We start from the raw sequence: 21,854 nt of genomic DNA on the forward strand, positions 1-21,854 counted from the left end.
TGGGGCACCAAGTATGACGTGAGGTGAGGTCCCTTGATGTGTGGCCCCAGAGAGTGGGAACCCTGGGCAGCCGAGCCTGTATGCTTCTGCAGGGGGTGGTTCTAATTTGGGCTGGGCCATGTGATTGGCAGGGCCCCAGCTACTGGGCCTGAACGAGGCTGTTTATAGAAAAGCCTGACTTCCCCCAGGCCTGCTGGCTATTTATAGACCCGGGCTTGGAGGAGTTGGTGCCCCGGCCAGCATCTGGCCCTGCAGAGCCCGTCTGTACCCCCATGGTGTCCCCTTGGCCCCCATGAGCCTCCATCTCACACCTGCTGGCCCAGAGCCCCGGTCTCCCGCAGGAAGGGCCCGGAGCCAGCAGTCCCCGCCTGGGGCCTTCAGCACCACCCAGTGGTGGACAGAGAGAAGCATCACCACCAGCCCCCTTTGACGTGACTCCAGCAAATCCCTCTCCAGGGCTCCTGGGGCCATCCTAAAGCTCAACTCCTGCATCCGGAGACAACAAAGAAATCTCCCAGAACCCTCTTGGTCCCTCACGCTACCATCCCGCCTCCTCCCTGTTGACACAGCCAGCCTCCCACGCCCTCACTCCCTGAAACACTCCGCCCCCCTGGCCACAGCACCCCCCCTTGCCAGCCCACGGTTCGCCCCATCCTCAGCCTCCCCAGCCCTCGGTGGCTTCAGAGCCTGGCACCTGGCCCTCCTGACCCTGCTCCAGCCGATTCCCAGGGCTGGTGGCCCACGGAAAGCCGTGTGTGGGGGGGGTGCTGCCCGCCCCCGCTCCGTCGCTGTCATCCAGGGAGGTCTCACACCCTGCGTGTAACCCCCGGTGTCCCCATGTGCGAGGAGAGGGACTGGGGCACAGAGGGGCCAAGGGCCCTGCCTAGGGTCGGAGCCAGGGCTCTGGCCAGGAGCCCAGGGGGCTGGAGGATGCAGGGGTGGGGAGGGGGCCGGAGGAGCAGATGCAGCAGTCCTGGGACTCGAAGCACTGACTCTCCAGGGGTCTGTGACAAGCCCAGGGTCCACTCCCTTGCTCCCGGGGAGTATCTGGCCCCCTGCCTCTGGCTTGGGAGCCCAGGGAGCTCAGTGGCTCTCTGAGCCCTGGGCAGAGGCCAGTGGACAGGCTCCAGGCCCCTCTGCACTGAGTCCCCCCAGGGGCACTCCTACCCCCAGGGGCCCATCCCTCGCCCCTTCTCCGACCCGTAGGGCCAGTCGTGTCCAAGCCCAAGTCCACTTAGGGTGTGTATGTGGCAGGGTAGAGCGGGCGTTCACTCAGCTGGGAACACAGGAGCCCAGCAGAACATGGGGCACCCTCTCTGGGCACCCAGTCCCTGCACAGGCTGGGGCAGGGAGGAGGTCTGGTGGGGCCTCTTAGACACCCCGGCCCAGTGCGGTTGGTGAGCATCACTGGCCGCTCCAGTGCCCAACCAGGTGACCTGACAGCACCGTCCCTTCTCCTTGGACTCAGGGCCCTGACACCCGAGGGCAGCCGGGCTCCTGGATTTAGCCCGCCTGTGATACCAGGGTGCCCAGTGCCAGACTCCGGGGCCCCTGCCCATGTGGGAGGACGAGGGGAGCGGGGACGTTGGTGGGGGAGACACTCTGTCCTCGCTCTGCGTCCACCAGAGGGCGCCCGCGCCAGTCTGGAGAACCCGGGTTCACCGCGGGGCAGGTGCGCACCCCGAACACCCCGAGTGGGGCGCAAAGACGCAGCTCCCTTTTGGCAAACCGCACTCCCGCCCTGGAGGGGACCCCCTCGGTTTCTGGAACGCCGAGGTCCTGGACCTAGCGGGGCGGGCGGGGTGGGTCGCGGCGTCCAGGCCTCGCCTCGGGGAAGGCGAGCGCGATAGCCCCCAAGAGCATTCCCGGGGCTCCCCCGGCCTGGCCGCGTGGAGGGACCCCGTAGCGCGCCGCCGGGCCTGGCACCCCCCCAAACCCTGGCCCGGCCCGCGGCCCCACCCGGCTCCCGGGTGGTTGCGGGGGCGGGACCCGGCGGCCTGGAGGTCACGGCGGCGCGTCACGGCGCCTGAGAGCCCGCCCCCGGCCCCGCCCCCCGCCCCGGCCGGTTCCTTTTTAATGGCGCGGCGCACTGGTGCGGCGGGCTCTCGGGCGGCCCAGCGCAGCGGAAGAGCCGAGCCAGCATGTCGGGGACCCGAGCCTCCAACGACCGGACCCCCGCCGCAGGCGGCGTCAAGCGGGGGCGGCTGCAGCACGAGGCGGCGACCACCGGCTCCCGGGTGACCGTGGTGCTGGGCGCGCAGTGGGGGGACGAGGGCAAAGGCAAGGTGGTGGACCTGCTGGCCACGGACGCCGACATCATCAGCCGCTTCCAGGTGCGGGCCGGGCGCCGGGTCCCTCCCCCACCCGCCCAGCGAGCCCCCCTCCCGTCCCCTCGGGCCCAGACGGACCCTGTCCTCCCTGCCCTCCAGCCCTCCCGGGACACGCCTCTTGGACGCCTCCCCTCCCGGGACACCCTTCCCAGCCGTCACCCCCGCCCACTCACACGCACACACCACCCACTCACAACCCCCTGCCACTCATGGGAGCACACGCTTCCCTCCCCCACTGCCTCCCCCAGGGACCCCGCCTTCCCCACCAGCCCCACCCCCCCAGGGCAGTGGGCCAGGGGCAGAGCTATAAATACAAGTCGCTGAGTTGGGGACACCGGATCCTCAGGGGGTGGGGTGTGCCGTGGGTGTGACACTGGGCCCTGCAGTGTGGGGGGCGGGGACCCCAGCTTCCCAGGGGTTTGAGGGCCACGGAGACACCCCTCCCTTCCTGGTTCTGTCTGGGTCTGGGACTGGGCTGGCTGACCACAAGGGGTCAGTGCACGCTGAGGAGGCTGAGTGCCCAGAGCCCAGAGTGGAAGCGAGCAAGGCCCCTCTGAGAGGGGTGGCCCTGGAGGGTCAGCCAAGCAGAGGCAGAGGCCAGGGCAGGACAGCGGGCCAGGTCCTGACGGCAGGCAGAGCAGGGACAAGGAAGCGAGGAGGGAGCCTCGGACTTACGGCTGGGGCGACCCCGTGTCTGGCAGTGCCAGCCAGGAGGCCAGACACAAGCTCTCTCCCCTGAGGGCCCAGGGCGGGGCCTCTGCCGGCTGCGGGCTGCTCTCTGCACCCCGTCTGTCCTGACTGCCACCGGGCAGTCCCCTGGGGCCCCGTGCCATGCTTGCTGCTGTGGGCTGACTTACAGCTCGGGGCGCAGAGCGGTCCGCTTTGGGGTGCGTGCATTGGTGCTGCCAAGGTTTGCAGCCACGGGCGGGAATGCTGCCAAAAATGAGGAAGGGATGCCCTCTGAGCTCCTCCTCCCTGGCTCTGTGGCCTCATTCCTGAGCTCCCGCCAGGTGGCCTGGGGCTCCGGCGCCCCAGGGGAGGCCAGCATGCCGGGCTTGGGGAAGACGCTGCCATCTGGACCACTCCTGCCTGACACAGACAGTGGGTTCCTGGAAGGTGCTTCCTGGGGTGGTGAGAAGTCTCCCACCCTCTCTCTGCCCTAAGCCACGGCGAGCAAGTCCACTCCTCTCCCCTGGACCCTGCAGCCGGGCACGTGGTCCATGCCCACTCTCCTCCCTCTCCAGCTCAGGGCATCCCCTCCTGGGGCCTGTCTGCTCCAGCAGTGATGCCCAGGGCCCTCCGTGTGACCTGCCACCTCTGGTCAGCCTCGCCCACCCGCCTGTGGCCGTCTCCCCTCCTTGAAGTGACCTCGGGGCTTTGCAGGTACCCGTGAGAGCCCTCATCTTGAAGCCACCGGGATGTCCTGGCTGTGGAGATGGTTCTGGAATGAGGCCCTCCCTGCTCCACCACCTGGGTCAGCAGGCCAGGCCCTGCCCTCTTCCGTCGCTGGACAGGACCAGCCAAGGGCAGAGCAGGCTGGAACCCCCCACCCACCTCGGGGGCCCCCTAGGCACCCTCTCCCCCACCCATATTCTCCAACTGACATCAGTACATTTCCACCTGCAGGCCTCTGCTCTGCAACATGTGGGAATAATTCCCAGCTGTCCTGGGAGCCCACTGTGGCTTCTCCTCTCCAGCCTCCAAACAAGCTGGTGAGGCGGGGCCTCAGAAAAGTTGAGCAGTTGGAATAAGTAGCACTTATGGGCCCTCACGTGTGCCACACCCGCATGGCAACAGCGCTGGGCGTCAGCGGCTGGCACGGGGAGGGTCCAGCCCATGCTCCGGGAAGGCTGCTTTTACTTAGAGAGTGTATGCGTGAAGCCCAGAGTCTTAGCCTTCACACTGCACCTTGACCCCAGGAGCTGGTCCAGCTCGGGAGCCAGGGGCCAGGGCAGCTGGCGGTGGAGTCGCATGCAGGGCATGGGCGGGGCTGGGCTGGGCTGGGGCCCGTCTGGGTGGCTGCCTAGAAGGGCTAAAGCCAGCCAGCCCCAGTGGCCGGAAGGGTCCCCTGGCCTGTCACCTGGGCCTGGGGCCGTCCTGAGTGGCAGCTGCCACCCCCGTGGCTGCCCTGGTCCCCGGCTCTGGTCTTGCTTCTGCTCACCCTCTGCCACCAGCAGGCCTGTCTTCCGTCTTGGCTCTGGTACAAGTGGGAAGCCCTTTGGTGGCCTTTGGCCACCTGGCTCACCGGGACTCACTTTCCTCCTGCCCAGAGGCGGCCTGGGGCCAGAGCCACCCGTGCCCCCAGCAGCCTTCCTCATTTCTTCCCATCTCAGTGGTTTGGGGCCTGTGGTCAGCAAGCACCCCGAGACCCCCAAGACCTTGCTTACGGTCCAGGGACTCAGGCCTTAGGCCCCTCCTGCTGTTGTCTGTGACTCCAGGACCCGTTTCCCGGCAGCCTCCCCTCTCCCCGAGTGGAGGGTGCGCAGCCCTGCCCTCCACCAGCAGCAGCCCTTCTGCAGCCTGGGTCCCTGGTCTGCCCCAGGGCTGGCTCCCTTCTCTCCTCATTTGCAGCCCAGCCCCTTGGGCTCAGGGATGGCCACGCAGCCTCCCCCTTTCCTCTGTCTGGTTCAGCTACTGCCGCAGCGCTGCGGCAGAGACCCCGGAGCCCATCCGTCAGCGGCCTCCCCGCGCTGGCGCCTCATGCCCCCTCTGCTCTTTGCAGGGACCCTCGGCCCGAGCGGCCGAGGGCTCCGCTCGCTCCCTGGGAGTCCCCGCCCCTCCCCTGGGCTCCGTGCTGAGCGTCCTTCCTGCTGTTTGGCATCCCCCCCAGGCCCCCCCAGGCCCCCCCACCCCTGCCTCCGTGGTCCAAATAGGAGCCTAAGAGCCCACACACCTGGCCTGGCCGTCGGGCCTCGGTGCCAGCCCTCCTTCCATTCCCAGAGTTGCCTTCGTCAGGCTTTGGGCCCCCGCCCAGGACCCCGAGGCCTTCGCGCGCACTGGGCAGGGTTTCAGATTCCCCTCCTTCCAAGGGCAGTAAGACGGCTCGGCACGAGGGCGCGGCCGGGTTTCCCTGGGGGAGCACCACCGTCAGTTCCCAGGGGGCTGTGGCGATGGGCACGGTGGTCTCACTCGTTGGGGGCCGCGTCCTGCGGCTTGTTGGTGCTCTGGGTCCCCTCTCCCCGGGAGGGCGACTGGGAAATGCCTCACCTGGAACCCCAGGCTAGTCCAGGAGCCTCCGACGGGGAGGGAGAGTGGGGAAAATACCTGGTGTTGTTCCAGAAGCAGCCCCCCTTCCACGTGTACACCCTCCCATGACACCAGCCCCCCGGCAGTGCTCCAGGGGGAGGGCCTCCGCAGGGTCGCCCAGTCCACGTGGAGCCCGCGCCCTCCTCCCTCCAGGCCTCACCCCAGTGCCTCACGGGACAGAGGAGGTCTGTTGGGGGTGAGTGAATGAGTGGGTGAACGAATGAACGGCAGGAGCCTGCCAGCAGAGCAGACACACAGGAGCTGAGGGCTGCCTGGGCGCGTGCACTCCCTGGTTTCACCCCGACCCTGCTGTGGGGGGTGCAGTTCACAAGGGTCTCCAGCCGGAGAGCCGGCCCCTTGCTGCGTGCTGTACGCGCCCCTGATAACACCCGCACTGCCGCTCCCCCGCCCATGACCACACCCGGCGGCGTGGGAGCAGCTTCACAGCCTCTGAGACACTGTCGCCCCGCACTCACCCTCTCTGCTGTCTTTGTCCACTCTTCCCTGGCCCCCAGAGAGGGTGGGCTGGAAGGACACCTGCAGAGGCAGGCAGGCAGGGTCAGGGCTGGTGAGATGCCCCAGTGGGTTGGCCTTGGCCCCGTTCCTGTGTCCCTGAGTGAGAGAGCCCCCCTTTCTTAGATCCCTGCTGCCAGGGAAGCAACAGGCAGGAGCACCCACCAGGGAGTTTGAGTGACCGGCCAGGCCACAGGGGTGGCTTCAGCATCCCTGGGGACTCAGAGCTGTGCCTGACCCAAAGCTGCATCACGGAGGGGAGAACCTGGAGGCTGGCAGAGCCCTGAGGGTCCCCCTGGGACACAGAAGAGGGGTGAGGCCAGCTCCAGCTCACTCTTGCGGGGCCCCGGGCATGGAGCTTCCGGAACCTGCCCACCCAGGGATGGGGAGGCAGGGCACCACCCAGGAGCGAAGGCCCTGCAGAGGCAGCCGGGCTGGGCCTGCAGGGCTGGAGCCTTAGGAGGGCAGATGGGGTGTCCCTGCCCCGACCTCACCCCCTGACTGTGCGACCAGGAGAGGGCAGACGGGGGTCTCTCTGGGGCGGTCACCTGGACCTCTGCAGAGCTGCTGGGACGTGCGCCCTGCGGGTCAGCAGACCCTGAGCTCAGCGTCCAGGGCTGGCTCACGCCCCTGGGAGTGGACTGTGACCTGATGCCCGGGCCCTGCAGCCAGCAGGGGTCATCTGCCTCCCACAGGCCCACAGTGGCCTGCGCCTGTTCCTAGGCGCTGGTGTTTACCCCAAACAAATGTGGTGTGTGCTCAGGCCAGCTGGCGTTGGCACTGGGCACTTGAGAGCGGGGGAGGGAGGCGAGCCGTCTGGACCCCCACCGAGGCAGGCAGGATGCGGCTGGCGGGGGACAGTGTCTGGCATACCGGGAGAGCATCTGCAAGCTGCCATCTGGTCTAGCCTGGGCTCTGCTGCAAACTCCCTTCTTGGGACCTCAGTTTCCCCATCTGTGAAAGGAGGCCACGCACCGCGGGCTGACCCGCCTACGGCGGGAAACCTGACCCTGGGTGTGAACTCCGCGGAGAACCTCATGTGAGGGGACTCACTGCACGTGTACCGAGGCAGGAGCAGGGCGAGGACGGGGGTCTCGGGGGGGGACACAGTTGACCCCCAAACCCGGGGCCCATCAGTCACGGTGACTCAGATGGTCAAGGCTGAGCCCACCACCCTACTCCCCCGCCCCCCACACCACGTCAGCATCAGCTCCCTTCCCTCCCGCAGCCCCTCTGGGGTCCCTTCCCTGTCTCCCTCCGTGGCGGCCCCCCCCGGTTCACCCCCCCAGCACAGTCTGCATCCGAGCCCCCCGGGGCCTGACACCGCCCGCCCACCCGCCCTTGCTCCCAGGGCCCCCCCTCCTTGGCCCCCAGCCCCCCGTCGTGTCCTTTGTCCTTCTGCTTCCCCCGTCATTTGTTCAGAGCCTGCACTCAGTTCCCGCAGCCAACCGCCTGGCTCGGGGCACCTGGGGAGGCGGCAGGCTGGCCTCCAGCAGTCGTCGGCCTTCGGGGGCGGATGAGCCGAGGGACCCGGCACCGTCGCGCAGCAGGGCCTCGGGGATGCACAGCAGCATCGCAGCGACCCCAGGAGTAGATTAGAGGCAAACCCACCCGAGTCCTCCAACCCCCGTGTCAGGCCAGACAGGCCTCCCCGCGTGCGTTTGACAAGCAGAGCACTGGGGTGTCTGGGGACCCCCGTGGAAGGGGCTCCTAGCCGGGCCGTGGTGGAGCCGTCTGGCACAGATCGCGGCCGAGCCCCAGGGTGAAAGGGGTATTGTGGGTGAGGTTGGGCCCTGGCCCCGCTTCTTAGATTACCCGGGGGTGCGGTGAGGTCCAGGGGGAAGAGGCCCTGGCCGGGTCTCCTGGCGCCTGTGCCCCCGGCCTAGGCCATCTCGGTGGGGGGGCCCAGGAGACATGTAAGTTTCATCCATCCCCAGCCTGAGGAGCAGGTGCTCCTGGCGGGAGGAGGCCGCCCTCATTCAGCCCTGCCTGGACGGGGCAAGGAGAGGCCTCGTATAGGGGGAGCCCCACCCTGCCGGGCCCTGCGGAGTGGGGGCTGAAGCCCTCACTGCCAGCAGCCACGGCCCCCTCCACAAGGCTGGAGGACGGCGGGGCGTGGAAGGTGGAGGCCCAGCCGTGGAGAGCCTCCGCAGATAGACGTGTGCTTCTGCAGGAGATTAGCCGGGAAGGTGGAGCCGGGCTGGGCTCCGAGGCTCTGGGGACACAGCGGGCCCCCCAGGGCAGGCCCACAGCCGCTGGCACCAGCCGGAATGTGCCCCTCCCCGGGCCCTGCTCACTGGCTCTGGGGACCCACGTGCTGGGGCCCGCGATGTCCGCTAGTGGCCGGAACTGGGACTGGAGGCCGGTGCCCCTCAAGGGCAGGGCCTTCCCCTGGCTCCCCTGACTCAGCCCCGCCAGCCTCAGAGTGGTTTTTCCCTCTTTATTCTTGGATGGGAGACACAGGCCCCAGGGAGGGTCCCTGCTGGCCCATGCCAGCACCCAGTCCCCTCACCCGGCCCCAGAAGGGCTGTGCTGTCTGGCCCGCCCGCTGCTTCCTCGGAGTTCGGGCTGTGCGGCAGCAGGGGCCGTGGGGGCCTGAGTTTGCTTCCCGGGATGGTTGGGCCCCCTCATTCCTGCATCAGAGGACGGACCCCCAGAGGGACTCATGGGCAGGGCAGGCAGGGCTCTGAGTGTGTCCGCAGCTTCGGGGGCTGCACTAGCCAGCCTCCTTGGAGCATCAGCACGTGACGGTCCTGGGTGTGGGCCAGCCCCTCTCTTGGACCCAGTCCCCTGGCCAGGCCCCTTCACCCCATCCCAGGAGCAGGGCCCTAACCCAGCACCCCAGACGTGCATCAGAGCCGACCACTGGACCAAACTCCCCAAGTCCAAGCATGGACGGCACGTCACACTCCTTGGGGGACAGGACCACCACTCCGGGCAGCCCAGAGGGGGCTCCTGAGCGCCTGCATTTAGAGCTGCCTGGAGTGAGGCCGGTTGCCGGGCAGGCGTTCCCAGGGTGGGTCCAGGCCCCCGGGCTCCTGGATGCTGAGCCAGTTTGTTTTCTGTACCCAGGGGGGCAACAACGCTGGCCACACGGTGGTGGTGGACGGCAAGGAGTACGACTTCCACCTGCTGCCCAGCGGCATCATCAACACCAAGGCCATGTCCTTCATTGGTGAGTGCCTGCCCCGCCCCACCCCCGCCTGGGATCCTGAGCGTGTGAGCAGGAGAGACCTGGGACGTCATCCAGCCCAAGGGCCCGGTGTGAGGCCTGGACGCAGCCGGAGAGCTGGGCTGGACCCCCGCCCCCCCGTCCTGCCCAGCGTGAGGACCAGGTGCTCCTGGCCAGGAGGGAATAACCTGCTCAGCCGGGGCCTCGACCCTGGGCCGGGAGGTTCACGGTCCCAGCCTCAAGCGGGAGCCCTCGCAGAGGCCTCTGACCCGGGACCTGTCCTCAGAGCCCCTCCCAGAGCCCAGGACCCCACCCAGCCTGGGCCAGAGGGAGGGAGAGTGCAGGAGGCTCCCCTGAGCGCTCAGACTCCCGCAGTGTGTGTGTACAGGCCTGTGTGCCTGTGTGGGTGAGCGCACGTGTGAGTGTGCATGTGTATGAGTCTGCGTAGGTGCATGAGTGTGAGCGTGTGCGTGCGTGTGTGCAGGTACTGTGTGTGCGTGCTCTTGTGCGTGTCCTTAAGTGAGCGTGCGAGCGGGGTCGGGCCTGGCTCCCCTCTTCCTGGCCTGCCCGGGCCCCTTCCCATTGCCTTCTGCTGCCCCTCCCCCCATGGGTCACGCGCTGGCAGCTTCTGGTACTTTTCCTTCTGGCTCTTTCCACGACTGGGCAGGCCCACACTCGTGACTTATCTGCCCCGCCCCCTCGCTGGCTGGGAAGCTGGGAAGCCGGGGTGGCGCGGCAGGTGTGTGCCCGGCGGTGGCAGGGGGTCTGCCCTGCGTGGGAGCCCAGGGACACGGCGGCAGAGGGGCCGCAGGGGCAGTGGGCAGTCAGGCTGAGCAGGAGGAAAGGATCTCCCGGAGCCTCCGCCGTGGGTGAGGACGGGGCGGCAAGGACGCCAGCTCACCCGGGACCCCACGCCTGGGGCGGGGGCTTTGCTGCAGGAAGCTGCTCAGCGCCAGCCTCGGGTGCTGGGCCCCGGGCCCCTCTGGGAGGGAAACGAAGCCAAGGAGGCACCGTCCGACCAGGGGGCGCTCTGCCCGGTCTCCGAGGAGCTGGGGGTGGGTGGGGGCCAGCGGTCACCGGGGAGCATGGGCAAGGGCTCAGCTCGGCGGTCAGCGCGGCCAGACGGCGACGGCGGCGGGAAGCCCCTTAGCAAGGGCAGACCGAGCTGGCACTCACACAGCTGCCCCTCCAGCCCGGGTCACTCCCCCAGGCCCAGCCACGTGGTCATTTCAGGACTCGTGGCATTTAGGTGACCTTTTGTGCTCGGTGTGGCTTGCTTCGTCTCTGAGTCACTCCCGTCTGGACCCATGTCCCATGTCCCTCGGCCAATCCCGGTGCTCAGGGACGGGCTCCTCCCAGGAAGGCAGCGGGGGCCCTGCCCAGCTGGTTTTGGTCTTAGAGGAAGGGGCCAGCGTTGGCTTTAGCCTGGGCCCACGGTGACCTCGTGACCTTGGTGAGCCCCTCCCTTCCGTGGCCTCAACCTCCGCCCTCTGTAGAACCTACTTCAGTTTTACGTGGATGGGGAAGCGTGGCTCCCCCGAGGCCCTGCTTGGGTCCCAGGAAGGGCTGGAGGCTGTTTCTCCACACCTCCCGCCTTCCCATTTCCATGCCACTTAAACAAAACACAACAGCTTTACTGAGGTATAATTTACGTACCACGAAGTTCACCCCTGTGAGGGTACGATTGTACATCCATCACGATTCAGTTCTAGAACATTTTCCTCCCCCGAGGAGTTTCCCCTCCGCCCTCCCACCCCACCCCCGACAACCACTGATCTGCTGTCTCTGTAAATGCTTCATGATGGCTTTTGTTTTGACTTGACCGTTTTCTTTATTGTGATAAAATGTACCTAATATACATCGACCATCTTAGCCATGTTTAACTGTACAGCTCAGTAGCGTTAGGTCTGTTCACGTCGTTGTGCGGCCCCTTCACCACCGTCCGTCTGCAGAGCTGCATCGTCTCCCTAAACAGAAACTCCGTCCCCATTAATACTCACTCCGCCTTGCCCCCGCCAGCCCCTGCCCCCAGCACCCTACTTTCTGTCTCCATGAGTTTGACTTCTCTATGGACCTCGTACACGTGGATCATACAGAATGTGTCCTTCAGCGTCTGGCTTATTTCACTTTATATAGTGTCCTCGAAGGTCATCCATGTCGCCACCTGTGTCAGAATTTCCTTCCTTTTTAAGGCTGGATAATATCCCAACATGTGGATGAACCACATTCTTCTGTTGATGGACGCCTGGGTTGCTTCCCCATCTTAGCTATTTTGAACGATGCTGCAATGAACATGAGAGCACGAATTTCATGCTGTTTTTGTTTTTATTTATTTTAAAAATAGGCTATTTTATTTTTAAAATTAACTTATTTATCTATTTTTGGCTGCGTTGGGTCTTCATTGCTGTGCGGGCTTCCTCTAGTTGCGGCGAGCGGGGGCTACTCTTCGTTGCGGTGCACAGGCTTCTCATTGCGGTGGCTTCTCTTGTTGCGGAGCATGGGCTCTAGAGCGCAGGCTCAGTAGTTGTGGCTTGCGGGCTCTAGAGCGCAGGCTCAGTAGTTGTGGCGCACGGGCTTAGTTGCTCCATGGCATGTGGGATCTTCCCGGACCAGGGATTGAACCCGAGTCCCCTGCATTGGCAGGCGGATTCTTAACCACTAGGCCACCAGGGAAGTCCCTGATATTGTTTTTAGATTTTTTTTTTTTTATGTGGACCACTTTTAAAGTCTTTATTGAATTTGTTAACAGTATTGCTTCTGTTTTATGTTTTGGTTTTTTGGTTATGAAGCATGTGGAATCTTAGCTCCCCGACCAGGGATTGAACCCGCACCCCCTGCATTGGAAGGTGAAGTCTTAACCGCTGGACAGCCAGGGAAGTCCCTGTGCTGTTTTATACGTAAGTCCCCTGCGTCCGTGATACGATTCAGTCTTGTGTCTGTGTGTTGCAGGCAACGGAGTGGTTGTCCACTTACCAGGCTTGTTCGAAGAAGCAGAAAAGAATGAGAAGAAAGGTAGGCCCGTGTCCCCGCAGACCCCCCCCCACTCAGGACACGTGCATGTTCCCAGCGGCCAAGTTGCCGGGTGGCTCGCCATGTGGTTTCTCCTGAGGGTGGCGGCAGGTGCACAGGTGGGGCGGCTTCCACGGCTGGCCCCCTGCCTGGGCCTGCTGGCTCTGCCTGTGCAGGAAGCCGGGAGCGGGCAGTCCAGAGGCCCCAAACTCTGGCTCCAGGCCACAGCCTCAGTGTCACAGGGGAGCTTTCATGACACTGGGGACAGGTGGCACTGGGAGATAAAGACCAGGCTGTCCAGGAAGGAGCCCTGGAACCTGGAATATGACCCTGATGTCTGGCTGAGACTGGGGACCATTGGACCGACCATGCGAGCAGGGAAGAATGTGGTTCCTGGGGGCTGTTCACGGGCAGGAGGCTGGCAGGCAGTGACCGAGGCCACCAGCCAGGCATCTGGGCAAGTGGGACCTCAGTGGCTGTTTAGAGGCAAGCTGATGACACAGCAGCCTTGAGATGCCGTGGAGGAAGCATAGCCGCGGCCTCAGGGCTCAGTGCAGGCATGAAAAGAGCGAGTGGGACCCTGGCCCTGGGACGCGGGCACCAGGAGGTGCCGGGACGGAGACCCCACGGGGAGACAGGCTCGCCCGTTGGGACGTGGGTGGACGTCCCCGGGGGGAGGGCCCAGGACCCCCCCCAGAGAGGCCACCACGGGGAGGGCCCGCCGCTAACCGGAGGTGGCTCTGTGGCCCGTGGCCGACCATGTGCCGTGTCCGCAGGCCTGAAGGACTGGGAAAAGAGGCTCATCATCTCTGACCGGGCCCACCTCGGTGAGTCTCAGGCCCTCCCTGCCCACCTGTGAGTGACGCCCCCATCCCCACCATGGCCTGGGGCTCCCCCAGGCCTTCTCCAAGGGCTTCCGGGGGTGCCAGGTCGGGATCACTGCCCCCACTGGCAGATGGGGAGATTGAGGCCCGGGGGACCCCAGTGCGTCCCCGGAGGCCCTGTAACCGTCTGTCTCTCCCGCTCGTGGTGCCCCCGCCGGCCCGGCCGGCAGTGTTCGATTTTCACCAGGCGGTGGATGGGCTCCAGGAGGTGCAGAGGCAGGCCCAGGAGGGCAAGAAGTGAGTAGCGCATGTACTCAGCTCGTGGCCCTCGAGTCCACGGATGGAGAGCTGGGGGCGTGTGGGGTGGGGAGCGTGCGTCCACCCGAAGCCCCCAAGGACGGTGCCCGTCGGTTCACCCCCCTGAAGCCCAAGTGAGCCGCCTCTCCCCGGGGCCGCGCCGTCCTCCCCGGCCACCACCCCGCGGAATGCCTGTGCTGTCTGTCACCTGCTGCGTCCCCCACCCCTGCTGGGATCGCAAGCCAGCCTTGACCACAGCTCCGTCACGGCACCCCGTCCTGCCCACCAGCTCTCGGTGGCCGTTCACTGGTTCTCCAGAGATGTTTATTAGAAGGTGCCAGGGACGGTTCTCAGAGCCGGGACAAGGATGCAGCAGACCAGAGTACTGCCTCTCACACACACATGCACACGCGCCTGCACTGCCCACATTCACACTCTGCACACACTCGTCCACAAGTGCACACGTACGTACACATGCATGTACCACACACATCCACACACACACACACACCGGTGCACGCATGTCTGCACACAAATGTGCACGCACCACATGCACTCACGGCATACGCTCATATACAGGCACACATGTATGTACGCACGTGTATGCGCTGCACACATTTTCACACGCACGTGCTCATACACAGGTGTGCACACGCTCTCATAGGAGCACATGCACTCACAAACATGCACGCACACACACAGGGCTTGGCCACATGTAGGTGGCAATGCTGAGCCTGGCTGGGCTGTGGCGGGCAGAGAGTACAGGATGGGCACAGCTGGGTTCCAGTCCCGGAGCAGCAGCCTCTGTGCCAGGCGAGAGGGAAGCCAGGGCAGAAGGCAGACAGGCCGGGGAGGGCACCACTGGGCACTGGGCCTCAGAGGGTGGGTAGGGGAGGGTCAGGGCTGGGAATCAGACCCAGGTGCCACCACTGCAGCCCCGGGTCCCTGGAAGCTGGCCACATGAGGTGTCCCGTGGTTCTCATGGCCGTCCCAGACCCCCGGGTGCTGCTGCTGGGAGGGACCCTCAGATGTCACCCAGCTCGACCTTGATTTATGAGGCTGGAAACTGAGGCCTGAGGGGCTGGCCGGGGAACCTGTGTTCCCAGGCTCCTCCCCCAGGCCCTGGGCAGGCTGGCCTGGGCGACCCGAGTTCACAGCCTGTGGCCTGTCTTTTAGCATCGGCACCACCAGGAAGGGGATTGGACCAGCCTACTCGTCCAAAGCGGCCCGCACGGGCCTCCGCATCTGTGACCTCCTGTCAGACTTCGACGAATTCTCCACCCGGTACCTGACCTGTCCGTGACCCCAGGGGAGCCTGGCCAGGGAGGTGGGCTCAGGGCTCCAGGGGGCCGGGGGTCTCAGTCATTGTCGCTTCTGCAGATTCAAGAACCTGGCCCATCAGCACCAGTCCATGTTCCCCACTTTGGAAATAGATGTTGAAGGTCAACTCAAAAAGCTCAAGGTAGATAGAGCTGGGCGCCTCGGCAGCAGGGCCGACCCCGCCGAGGGTCTGCGTCCCACTGACGGTCCGTGCACATTCGTGCAGTGCACCTGTCGCATTATCACAGGTGGCCTGGGCTTGGGGGCCATGGGCCTCCTGTGGGAACCCCCTGGCCAGCCGCGCTCAAGATGGTCTTCTCAGGAGGCCGGGTGCTCCCCTGATGGCCTGCACCCTCGCCTCCTCTCTGAGGAAACTGCCCCAGATGTGCTGGGGGACGGAGGCCGACCCTTTCTGTCTGGAGCAGGAGCGGGAGACAGGAGGATGTCAGCGCAGAGCCCTTCTGGAAGTTTCCAGGGCTGGGACCCCAGCTCCTCCAGCCTCGTCTGGGGCTGTAAATGTGACAGGGCGGGACGAGCCGGGATATCTGCAGACCTAGCCCCTCACTGGGCGGGAATTTGCTGGAAAAGAGAGGCTGTGGGGAGGAGGCCAGCACTGGGTGGACACCCTAGTTCCTGCGTCCTCCCCCTTCCCCCAGGGCTTCGCGGAGCGGATCCGACCCATGGTCCGAGACGGCGTTTACTTCATGTACGAGGCGCTCCACGGCGCCCCCAAGAAAATCCTCGTGGAAGGCGCCAATGCAGCCCTCCTGGACATTGACTTCGGTACGTCCCGGCCGCATCCCCACAAACCCCGCCTTTCAGAGACAGGCGTGGTGCGGCCTCCCTGCATGGCCACGCTGCCGGCCGTGCCCAGGAAACCTACCACCCTCGTTTCCCTAACTTCAGCCGAGAGGGGAGAAGGGAGGAGTTGGGCTGGAGGGGAGGGAGGGAGGGCGAGAGAGACCGGCGGGGCCCCAACTGCCCCACGTGGGCCTCTGTCCACCCTGTCCCCGACCCAGGGACACACCAGCACCGAAGCCCCGAAGCCGCAAGGCGCAGGCAGGGGAGGCATGCACCGTCCAAACCCGAGCGACCCTCTCCCTCCCCTCCCCGCCTAGCTCATACCCACTGCGCCCTGTGCCGGCCACTCCCCCGGGATGGTCCCCCTGGAGACCCTGCCAAGGGGGACCCCTGGGCCCAGGTGATCTGCGGGGTGGGGGCCTGACCGGCTGTCTCACAGGGACCTACCCCTTTGTGACGTCATCCAACTGCACGGTGGGCGGCGTATGCACCGGCCTGGGCATCCCCCCACACAACATAGGCGAGGTCTACGGCGTGGTGAAGGCCTACACCACACGCGTGGGCATCGGCGCCTTCCCCACCGAGCAGATCAACGTGAGTCCCCAGCCCCGCGGAACCGCGTGGGCACCTGGTGGAGGGGCCTGGGGAGGCTAATGAGATGCAGGAGGCTGCCGCTCCAGCCCCGTCCCGCGCCGTGGCCGTACATAGTGGAGCCCCTCGGCTCGGGAAGGGCACCGAGAACTGTGTCTCTGCTCCATCCTCGGGGGCACAGGCCACCTTCGTCCTTGGGGGCCTGAGCCCGCCTGGGTTTGGTCTCAGCCAAGCTAGAGCAGGGCCAGAAGCACCGCCCCCGCCCCGCCCAGCAAACTGCTCTCCAGCCTCGTGGGTGTTTCTGGAAGCTCAGGACACCGCCGGCCTTCCTCTCACCTGGCCTTGTGCCCTCATGGCTGGCGAGCACCCGAGACTCTTGTCCTGGGCAGATGTCTGAGAGCCAGAGTGGGAAGGGGCTTGAATGAGGCGCAGGGATAGAGATAGGGACCCCTGAGAAATACACACCTGCCCGAGGCTCAGCTGCAGGGCCAGGTCAATCCACCCTCACCTGCCCACGAGGCCCAAGAAGGAGGTGCTGGTCAGTGCGGCCCTACCTGTGGGGTCTCAGCTGGGGCAGGTGTGCCGGGGGCCAGGGAAGCAGGCGTGAGGGGGGGTGATCGCCAGGGGCTGCAGGAGGGTCGGAGGGGAGGGCAGAGGAGATGATTGTGAGCGCCAGGCAGCCGGGCACAGGCTCCCTTTCCCGTGGCACCGGGGCCCTCTCTGTCCCCACGCAGGAAATCGGGGACCTGCTGCAGAGCCGCGGCCACGAGTGGGGCGTGACCACGGGCAGGAAGAGACGCTGTGGCTGGCTGGACCTGATGATCCTCAGATACGCCCACATGGTCAACGGATTCACCGCGTAAGTGACACTTCTGGCACATCTGCTGCTGAGCCCCCCGGGTGCCCGTCCACCCGGGGTCTGTCCCTGAGTCCCCAGACACGATGGGAACAGGGGAGCTGGGCATCGGGGCTCAGGGCCACCGTCTCCCCACGCAGGGTGATGTCACCTGAGGGAGACCCTTCTCCACAGCGAGGCCACAGTGGGGTGATGTGGAGGCCCACGCAGGGCACCTTGGAGCTGGCCCTGCGGCCAGCCCTGCACCTCCTCCTGAGCACAGACAGGGCTGGGGCTCCCCCACTAGCTGTGCCAGCACAAACGCCGTCACTTCAGTTCCCCCAAACCCCCAGGGTGACACTGGGCTCCTAAGAAGGGGGCAGAACAAAGCCCCAGCAGGAGAGGCCACGCTTGAAGCTCGCGAGGCCCCGCAGAGAGGCGGCAGCAGGGACGCAGCCTGCGCTGGTCCTGGAGAGCGGCCGGCCGGGTTTACAGTCCCTCGGGCACCTCCGCAGGTCCCCCCGCTCTGGGGCCCCGGTCTGCAAGGCTGTGGACAGTAAGATGACCCCGAGGGGGCCGGGAGCAGCAGCCCCCCTCCTCCGAAGCGGCACCCCCGGGGGGCAGGGCAGGCCCCCCACAGTGCCCCCGAGACCAACCAGGCAGCCAGGCTGCTCTGGGTGATGGTTGTGGTTTCAGTGGCTCAGACCTCGCCCTGGGAAACGAGGGGCTTCGTGCGAACGGAGGACTTGCTGCTTCCTCCCCAGAAAGACGGGCCAGGGTGCGAGGTGCACGCTTGTCACAGCACACGGCCCACGAGTTACCACAGCCGTGCTCGGCGTGTGTGGGCCATCCGTCCGCGGGAGGCACAGGGACGAAGTGGCCAAGGACACGGTGTCCAAGGTCCCAGGCCCGCAGTCCTTGTGTGCAAAACGGGGAGATGCAGCCTCCCGGGGCCCTGAGGGTAACGGCCCAGCCCGGGTCAGGGCACTGGCGCCGTGCACGGTGGCCCACGTGGGCTCGGGAAACCCAGGGACACCCACCCAGAGGCCCTTGAGGCCTGGCCGTGCAGAGATGAGAAAAGGAAAGGGAGAAACTTGCGTGAAGCCCGGGCTCCCTGGCCCTGGGCGGACGGTGTGGGAGACCCTCAGGGGTGGACGATGTCAAGGGCACCAGTGGTCTCGGCCCGGGCTCGGGGTCTCCCGGGTCAGAGGGGCATGGACGGGCCCAAGGCTCACATGCCCAGACCCTCAACGCGGCCGTGAGAAGGGCAGAAAGGACAAGGCCGCCAGATTGGGGTCCCTATGGGGTGCTCAGGGCCAGGTGGGCCAGGTGGCTGGAGCTGGGTTCCAGCCTGGCCATAGGCGGCCTTTTCCATCCTCCTCTCGATTCCTGGCAAGTAGAGGAGAAGCGAGGGGTGGGGCCCAGACAGGAGAAATGATGGCGTAGCTGACCGCTACTCAGCGTCTCGCTGTGGTTTTGGACAGGCTGGCCTTAACGAAGGTGGACATCCTGGACGCCCTGGACGAGATTAAAGTCGGCATCGCGTACAAGCTCAGCGGGAAGCGGATCCCCTACTTCCCAGGTGCGAGCACGGTGGCTTTCCTGTCCTTGGCCTGTCTCGCGGGACCTGGGAACAGACGTGACCCGTGGTTTCTGGGGCGAGGGGACAGGTGTACGTGTTGAACACGTGGGGTGAGGACGTGTCTGGAAGACTCATCCCGATTCTGTCTGTGGCAGGTTCTCACCCCGATGGGAGGCCTGGCCGGGCCTTGGGGCAGTTGCCAGGCATCCATGGTCTGGGAAGGGCTCAGAGGGACTCAGAGGGACCGGCCTGACCCCGGGACCCTGGGGGACCCTCAGGTGCCTGGGGTCAAGGCCCACCTCCCGGGAGCAGGGGACTCACCTGAAATAGCTGACGTCAGGTCTGGGCGCTCAAAGCTCTGGGCAAATAGGAAGACGAGGGGCTTCCCTCGTGGCACAGTGGTTGAGAGTCCGCCTGCCGATGCAGGGGACACGGGTTTGTGCCCCGGTCCGGGAAGATCCCACATGCCGCGGAGCAGCTGGGCCCGTGAGCCATGGCCACTGAGCCTGCGCATCCGGAGCCTGTGCTCCGCAACGGGAGAGGCCAGAGCAGTGAGAGAGAGGCCCGTGTACCAGAAAAAAAAAAATAGGAAGACGACTTTGACCTAAGAAAACATACATTTTTGATTAGACTCTTTAAGGTTCTAACTGGAGTTTCTGTGACCAAGCAAGCATCCTTTCTTTTAAAAAGCATAAAGGCAGTGCTGTTTTCCTGGGGTCACAGTTACTTGTGCATCTGCACCGGGGTCACGTGACCCCACCCTCACCAGTGGCCATGGGCGAGCTGCCCCCCGCTGCCCCACCCCCAGCACGTGTGTACACCCACCAGTACCGGCGGCTGTGGGAGCCCCGTGCGTCCTCTCGGCCAGTGTGCCCCAGCCCTACTGACCCTGAGCTTTGAGAGGCCGCAGCAGGATTGTGATGTGACCCCAGGGGAGCATTTGAACTTGGAGCGCATCCAGGGCCCTTGCAGTGGACGGCTCCTTGCAGCATCTGCTGACAATAAGGGGTGGTTGGTGTCTGCTGTAGCCCTGGAATCCCCGCCAAGTGGGGTCCCTGCCCCGAGGAGGGGGATATAGATCCTGTAGGACCTCTTGACACTTCAGGACCCTGGATCCCCTTAGAATTTCCAAGCAGGGGCCTCAGAGTTCCTCTCATGATGGCTGTGGATGTTGCAGCAGAGCGCGTAGTGAATCCGTGTCCAGGGTGGCATGTCCCCTGGGCTGGAAGGGGTACAGCCAGTGTCCGAGAACCACCCCCACCCCCTGAGTAAACCAAGCAGGGCGGCTTGCCTTCCCCGCCTCTGAGCCCCGGGGCAAGCGGACCCCAGGCTGGGGGTCCCGGGTCCGTGGCCGAGCAACTGTCCGCAGCACGTGGTTCACCCCGGCCCTGCATGTCCCCAGCCAACCAGGAGATTCTGCAGAAGGTGGAGGTGGAGTATGAGACGCTGCCTGGGTGGAAGGCAGACACTACGGGCGCCAGGAAGTGGGAGGACCTGCCCCCGCAGGCCCAGAGCTATATCCGGTTTGTGGAGAACCACGTTGGAGTGGCAGGTGGGTGCCCTGAGCCCTGGCTGCCCCCTCTCCCCGCCGCGCCCTGGGCTGAACCTCCCCTTTCCCTTTCAGTGAAATGGGTTGGTGTTGGCAAATCCAGAGATTCGATGATCCAGCTGTTTTAGACAAAGACAGAGCTGATCCCGGCAGGCCACGTCCACGCCAGCAGCCACAGTAGTGTTCTTTCCCAGCCAGCAAAACCAACGCCGTATACAAAGAGATTTGAAAACTATTTTCTGTACTTTTATATTTCTCTTTAAGCCTTCGGCTCCACCCACTGATTTCTACAACAACTTGAAACATCTGAAAACCAGTGTTGGGTACATTTAAAAAAATCCTGCTGTTTCAAATGAGCCGAAGCGCTCAAAACAGAGACCTTTTATGGCACGTGAATTGTCACATGGTTGTATGCCTGGTTGGAGCCGTTTAGTAATAAACAAATCCGACAGCCGCTGAACGGTAGTGAGCAGTGCATGTTTTGTTCTGACTTTGTCGTCGTCATTTTGACTTTTAAACGCTGGAAGGCGCCACTTTGCCGCATCAGCAGTCTGGGTGACACACATTTTCTTTTGTTTTTTAATAAATTTATTTGTTTTTGGCTGCGTTGGGTCTTCGTTGCTGTGCGCGGGCTTCCTCTAGTTGCGGCGAGTGGGGGCTACTCTTCGTTGCGGTGCGCGGGCCTGTCATCACGGTGGCTTCTCTTGTTGCGGAGCATAGGCGCACAGGCTCTAGAGCGCAGGCTCAGTAGCTGTGGCGCACGGGCTTAGTTGCTCCGCAGCACGTGGGATCTTCCCAGACCAGGGCTCAAACCCATGTCCCCTGCCTTGGCAGGCGGATTCTTAACCACTGCGCCACCCGGGAATCCCTGACATACATTTTCGTGTCACGAAGCCAAGCTGTGAGTTTGCTCAGACCACAAAATGCAACCAGCCCAGGGAAGAGAGACCACAGGCATTAAACAGGTTTTCCAGAACTAAACACTTCAACAGATTCACCCTAGCGCCCCGAGCCCTTCCCCGCAACCATCAGTCCCCTCTGTTTCGGTGGAACAGCCACTGGCCCCATCCCTCTTGAGTCCCCTGGGCTAGGAAGCCACTTCTCAACTGGCTGAAGCTGCAAAGAGCCTACTGTAGTCTGCTCAACCGGAAGCTGAGTGGTAGCTTCCTTAACCCTTCACAGTTTGGGGTAGGTTTAGAAAAATAACAGGTCTTTTGGTATCATTTCAGAGAGAGAAGGGATTATACATATGGAGAGACCTAGAGTCTGCTGGGCTTAAATCCTATGCGCTTTTTTTTTTAAACTATTTATTTATTTACTTTTGGCTTCATTGGGTCTTCATTGCTGCGTGCAGGCTTTCTCTAGTTGCGGTGAGCAAGGGCTACTCTTTGTTGCGGTGCACGGGCTTCTCATTGCAGTGGCTTCTCTTGTTGCGGAGCGAGGGCTCTAGGCGCATGGGCTTCAGTAGTTGTGGCTCACGGGCTCTAGAGCACAGGCTCAGTAGTTGTGGCTCGCGGGCTTAGTTGCTCTGCGGCATGTGGGATCTTCCCAGACCAGGGCTCGAACCTGTGTCTCCTGGGTTGGCAGGTGGATTCTTAACCACTGCGCCACCAGGGAAGCCCTAAATCCTAGCTTTTTAGAGCTGAGGATGCCAGCTGGGTTCACTGACATTGGGCCGCTGCCAACTCGGCTTGCTTCCCATGGACCCTGCCGCCCCCAGGCGGTTCCGCAGGGTCCGGTGTCACCGGCTTGCACCACGGAGTCCCAAACTCATGTGACAGCATG

General features: G+C 64.4%; 1 protein-coding gene across 4 annotated transcripts; it reads left to right on the forward strand.

Annotated features, from left to right (window-relative positions):
* The first annotated feature begins 2,113 nt into the window (after positions 1-2,113).
* On the forward strand, positions 2,114-20,529 carry ADSS1 (adenylosuccinate synthase 1). Of its 4 annotated transcripts, none has more exons than XM_079700332.1 (13): positions 2,114-2,333; positions 9,162-9,264; positions 12,211-12,273; positions 13,047-13,097; positions 13,325-13,391; positions 14,568-14,675; positions 14,772-14,853; positions 15,368-15,494; positions 15,952-16,106; positions 16,838-16,962; positions 18,423-18,520; positions 19,923-20,072; positions 20,145-20,529. In XM_079700332.1, the coding sequence occupies exons 1-13, from the start codon at positions 2,142-2,144 to the stop codon at positions 20,195-20,197; spliced, it is 1,374 nt and encodes a 457-aa protein (XP_079556458.1). In that variant the 5' UTR covers positions 2,114-2,141; the 3' UTR covers positions 20,198-20,529. The 4 variants fall into 4 exon arrangements, with proteins under 4 accessions (XP_079556458.1, XP_079556457.1, XP_079556459.1 ...); XM_079700331.1 differs by having other exon boundaries at positions 19,923-20,043; XM_079700333.1 differs by having other exon boundaries at positions 20,173-20,277.
* Positions 20,530-21,854: the final 1,325 nt, after the last annotated feature.

This window comes from Hyperoodon ampullatus (assembly GCF_949752795.1).
Source record: "Hyperoodon ampullatus genome assembly, chromosome: 3".
NCBI classification, from domain to species: domain Eukaryota; kingdom Metazoa; phylum Chordata; class Mammalia; order Artiodactyla; family Ziphiidae; genus Hyperoodon; species Hyperoodon ampullatus.

What these genes read in the sequence shown, in the direction of transcription:
- ADSS1 (XM_079700331.1), top strand. Translation starts at nt 2,142, where the DNA reads ATGTCGGGGACCCGAGCCTCCAACGACCGGACCCCCGCCGCAGGCGGC. An exon ending in AGAAAAGAATGAGAAGAAAG is followed by an intron (nt 12,274 to 13,046) that starts GTAGGCCCGTGT and finishes CCGTGTCCGCAG; the next exon opens with GCCTGAAGGACTGGGAAAAG. An exon ending in GTCAACTCAAAAAGCTCAAG is followed by an intron (nt 14,854 to 15,367) that starts GTAGATAGAGCT and finishes CCCTTCCCCCAG; the next exon opens with GGCTTCGCGGAGCGGATCCG.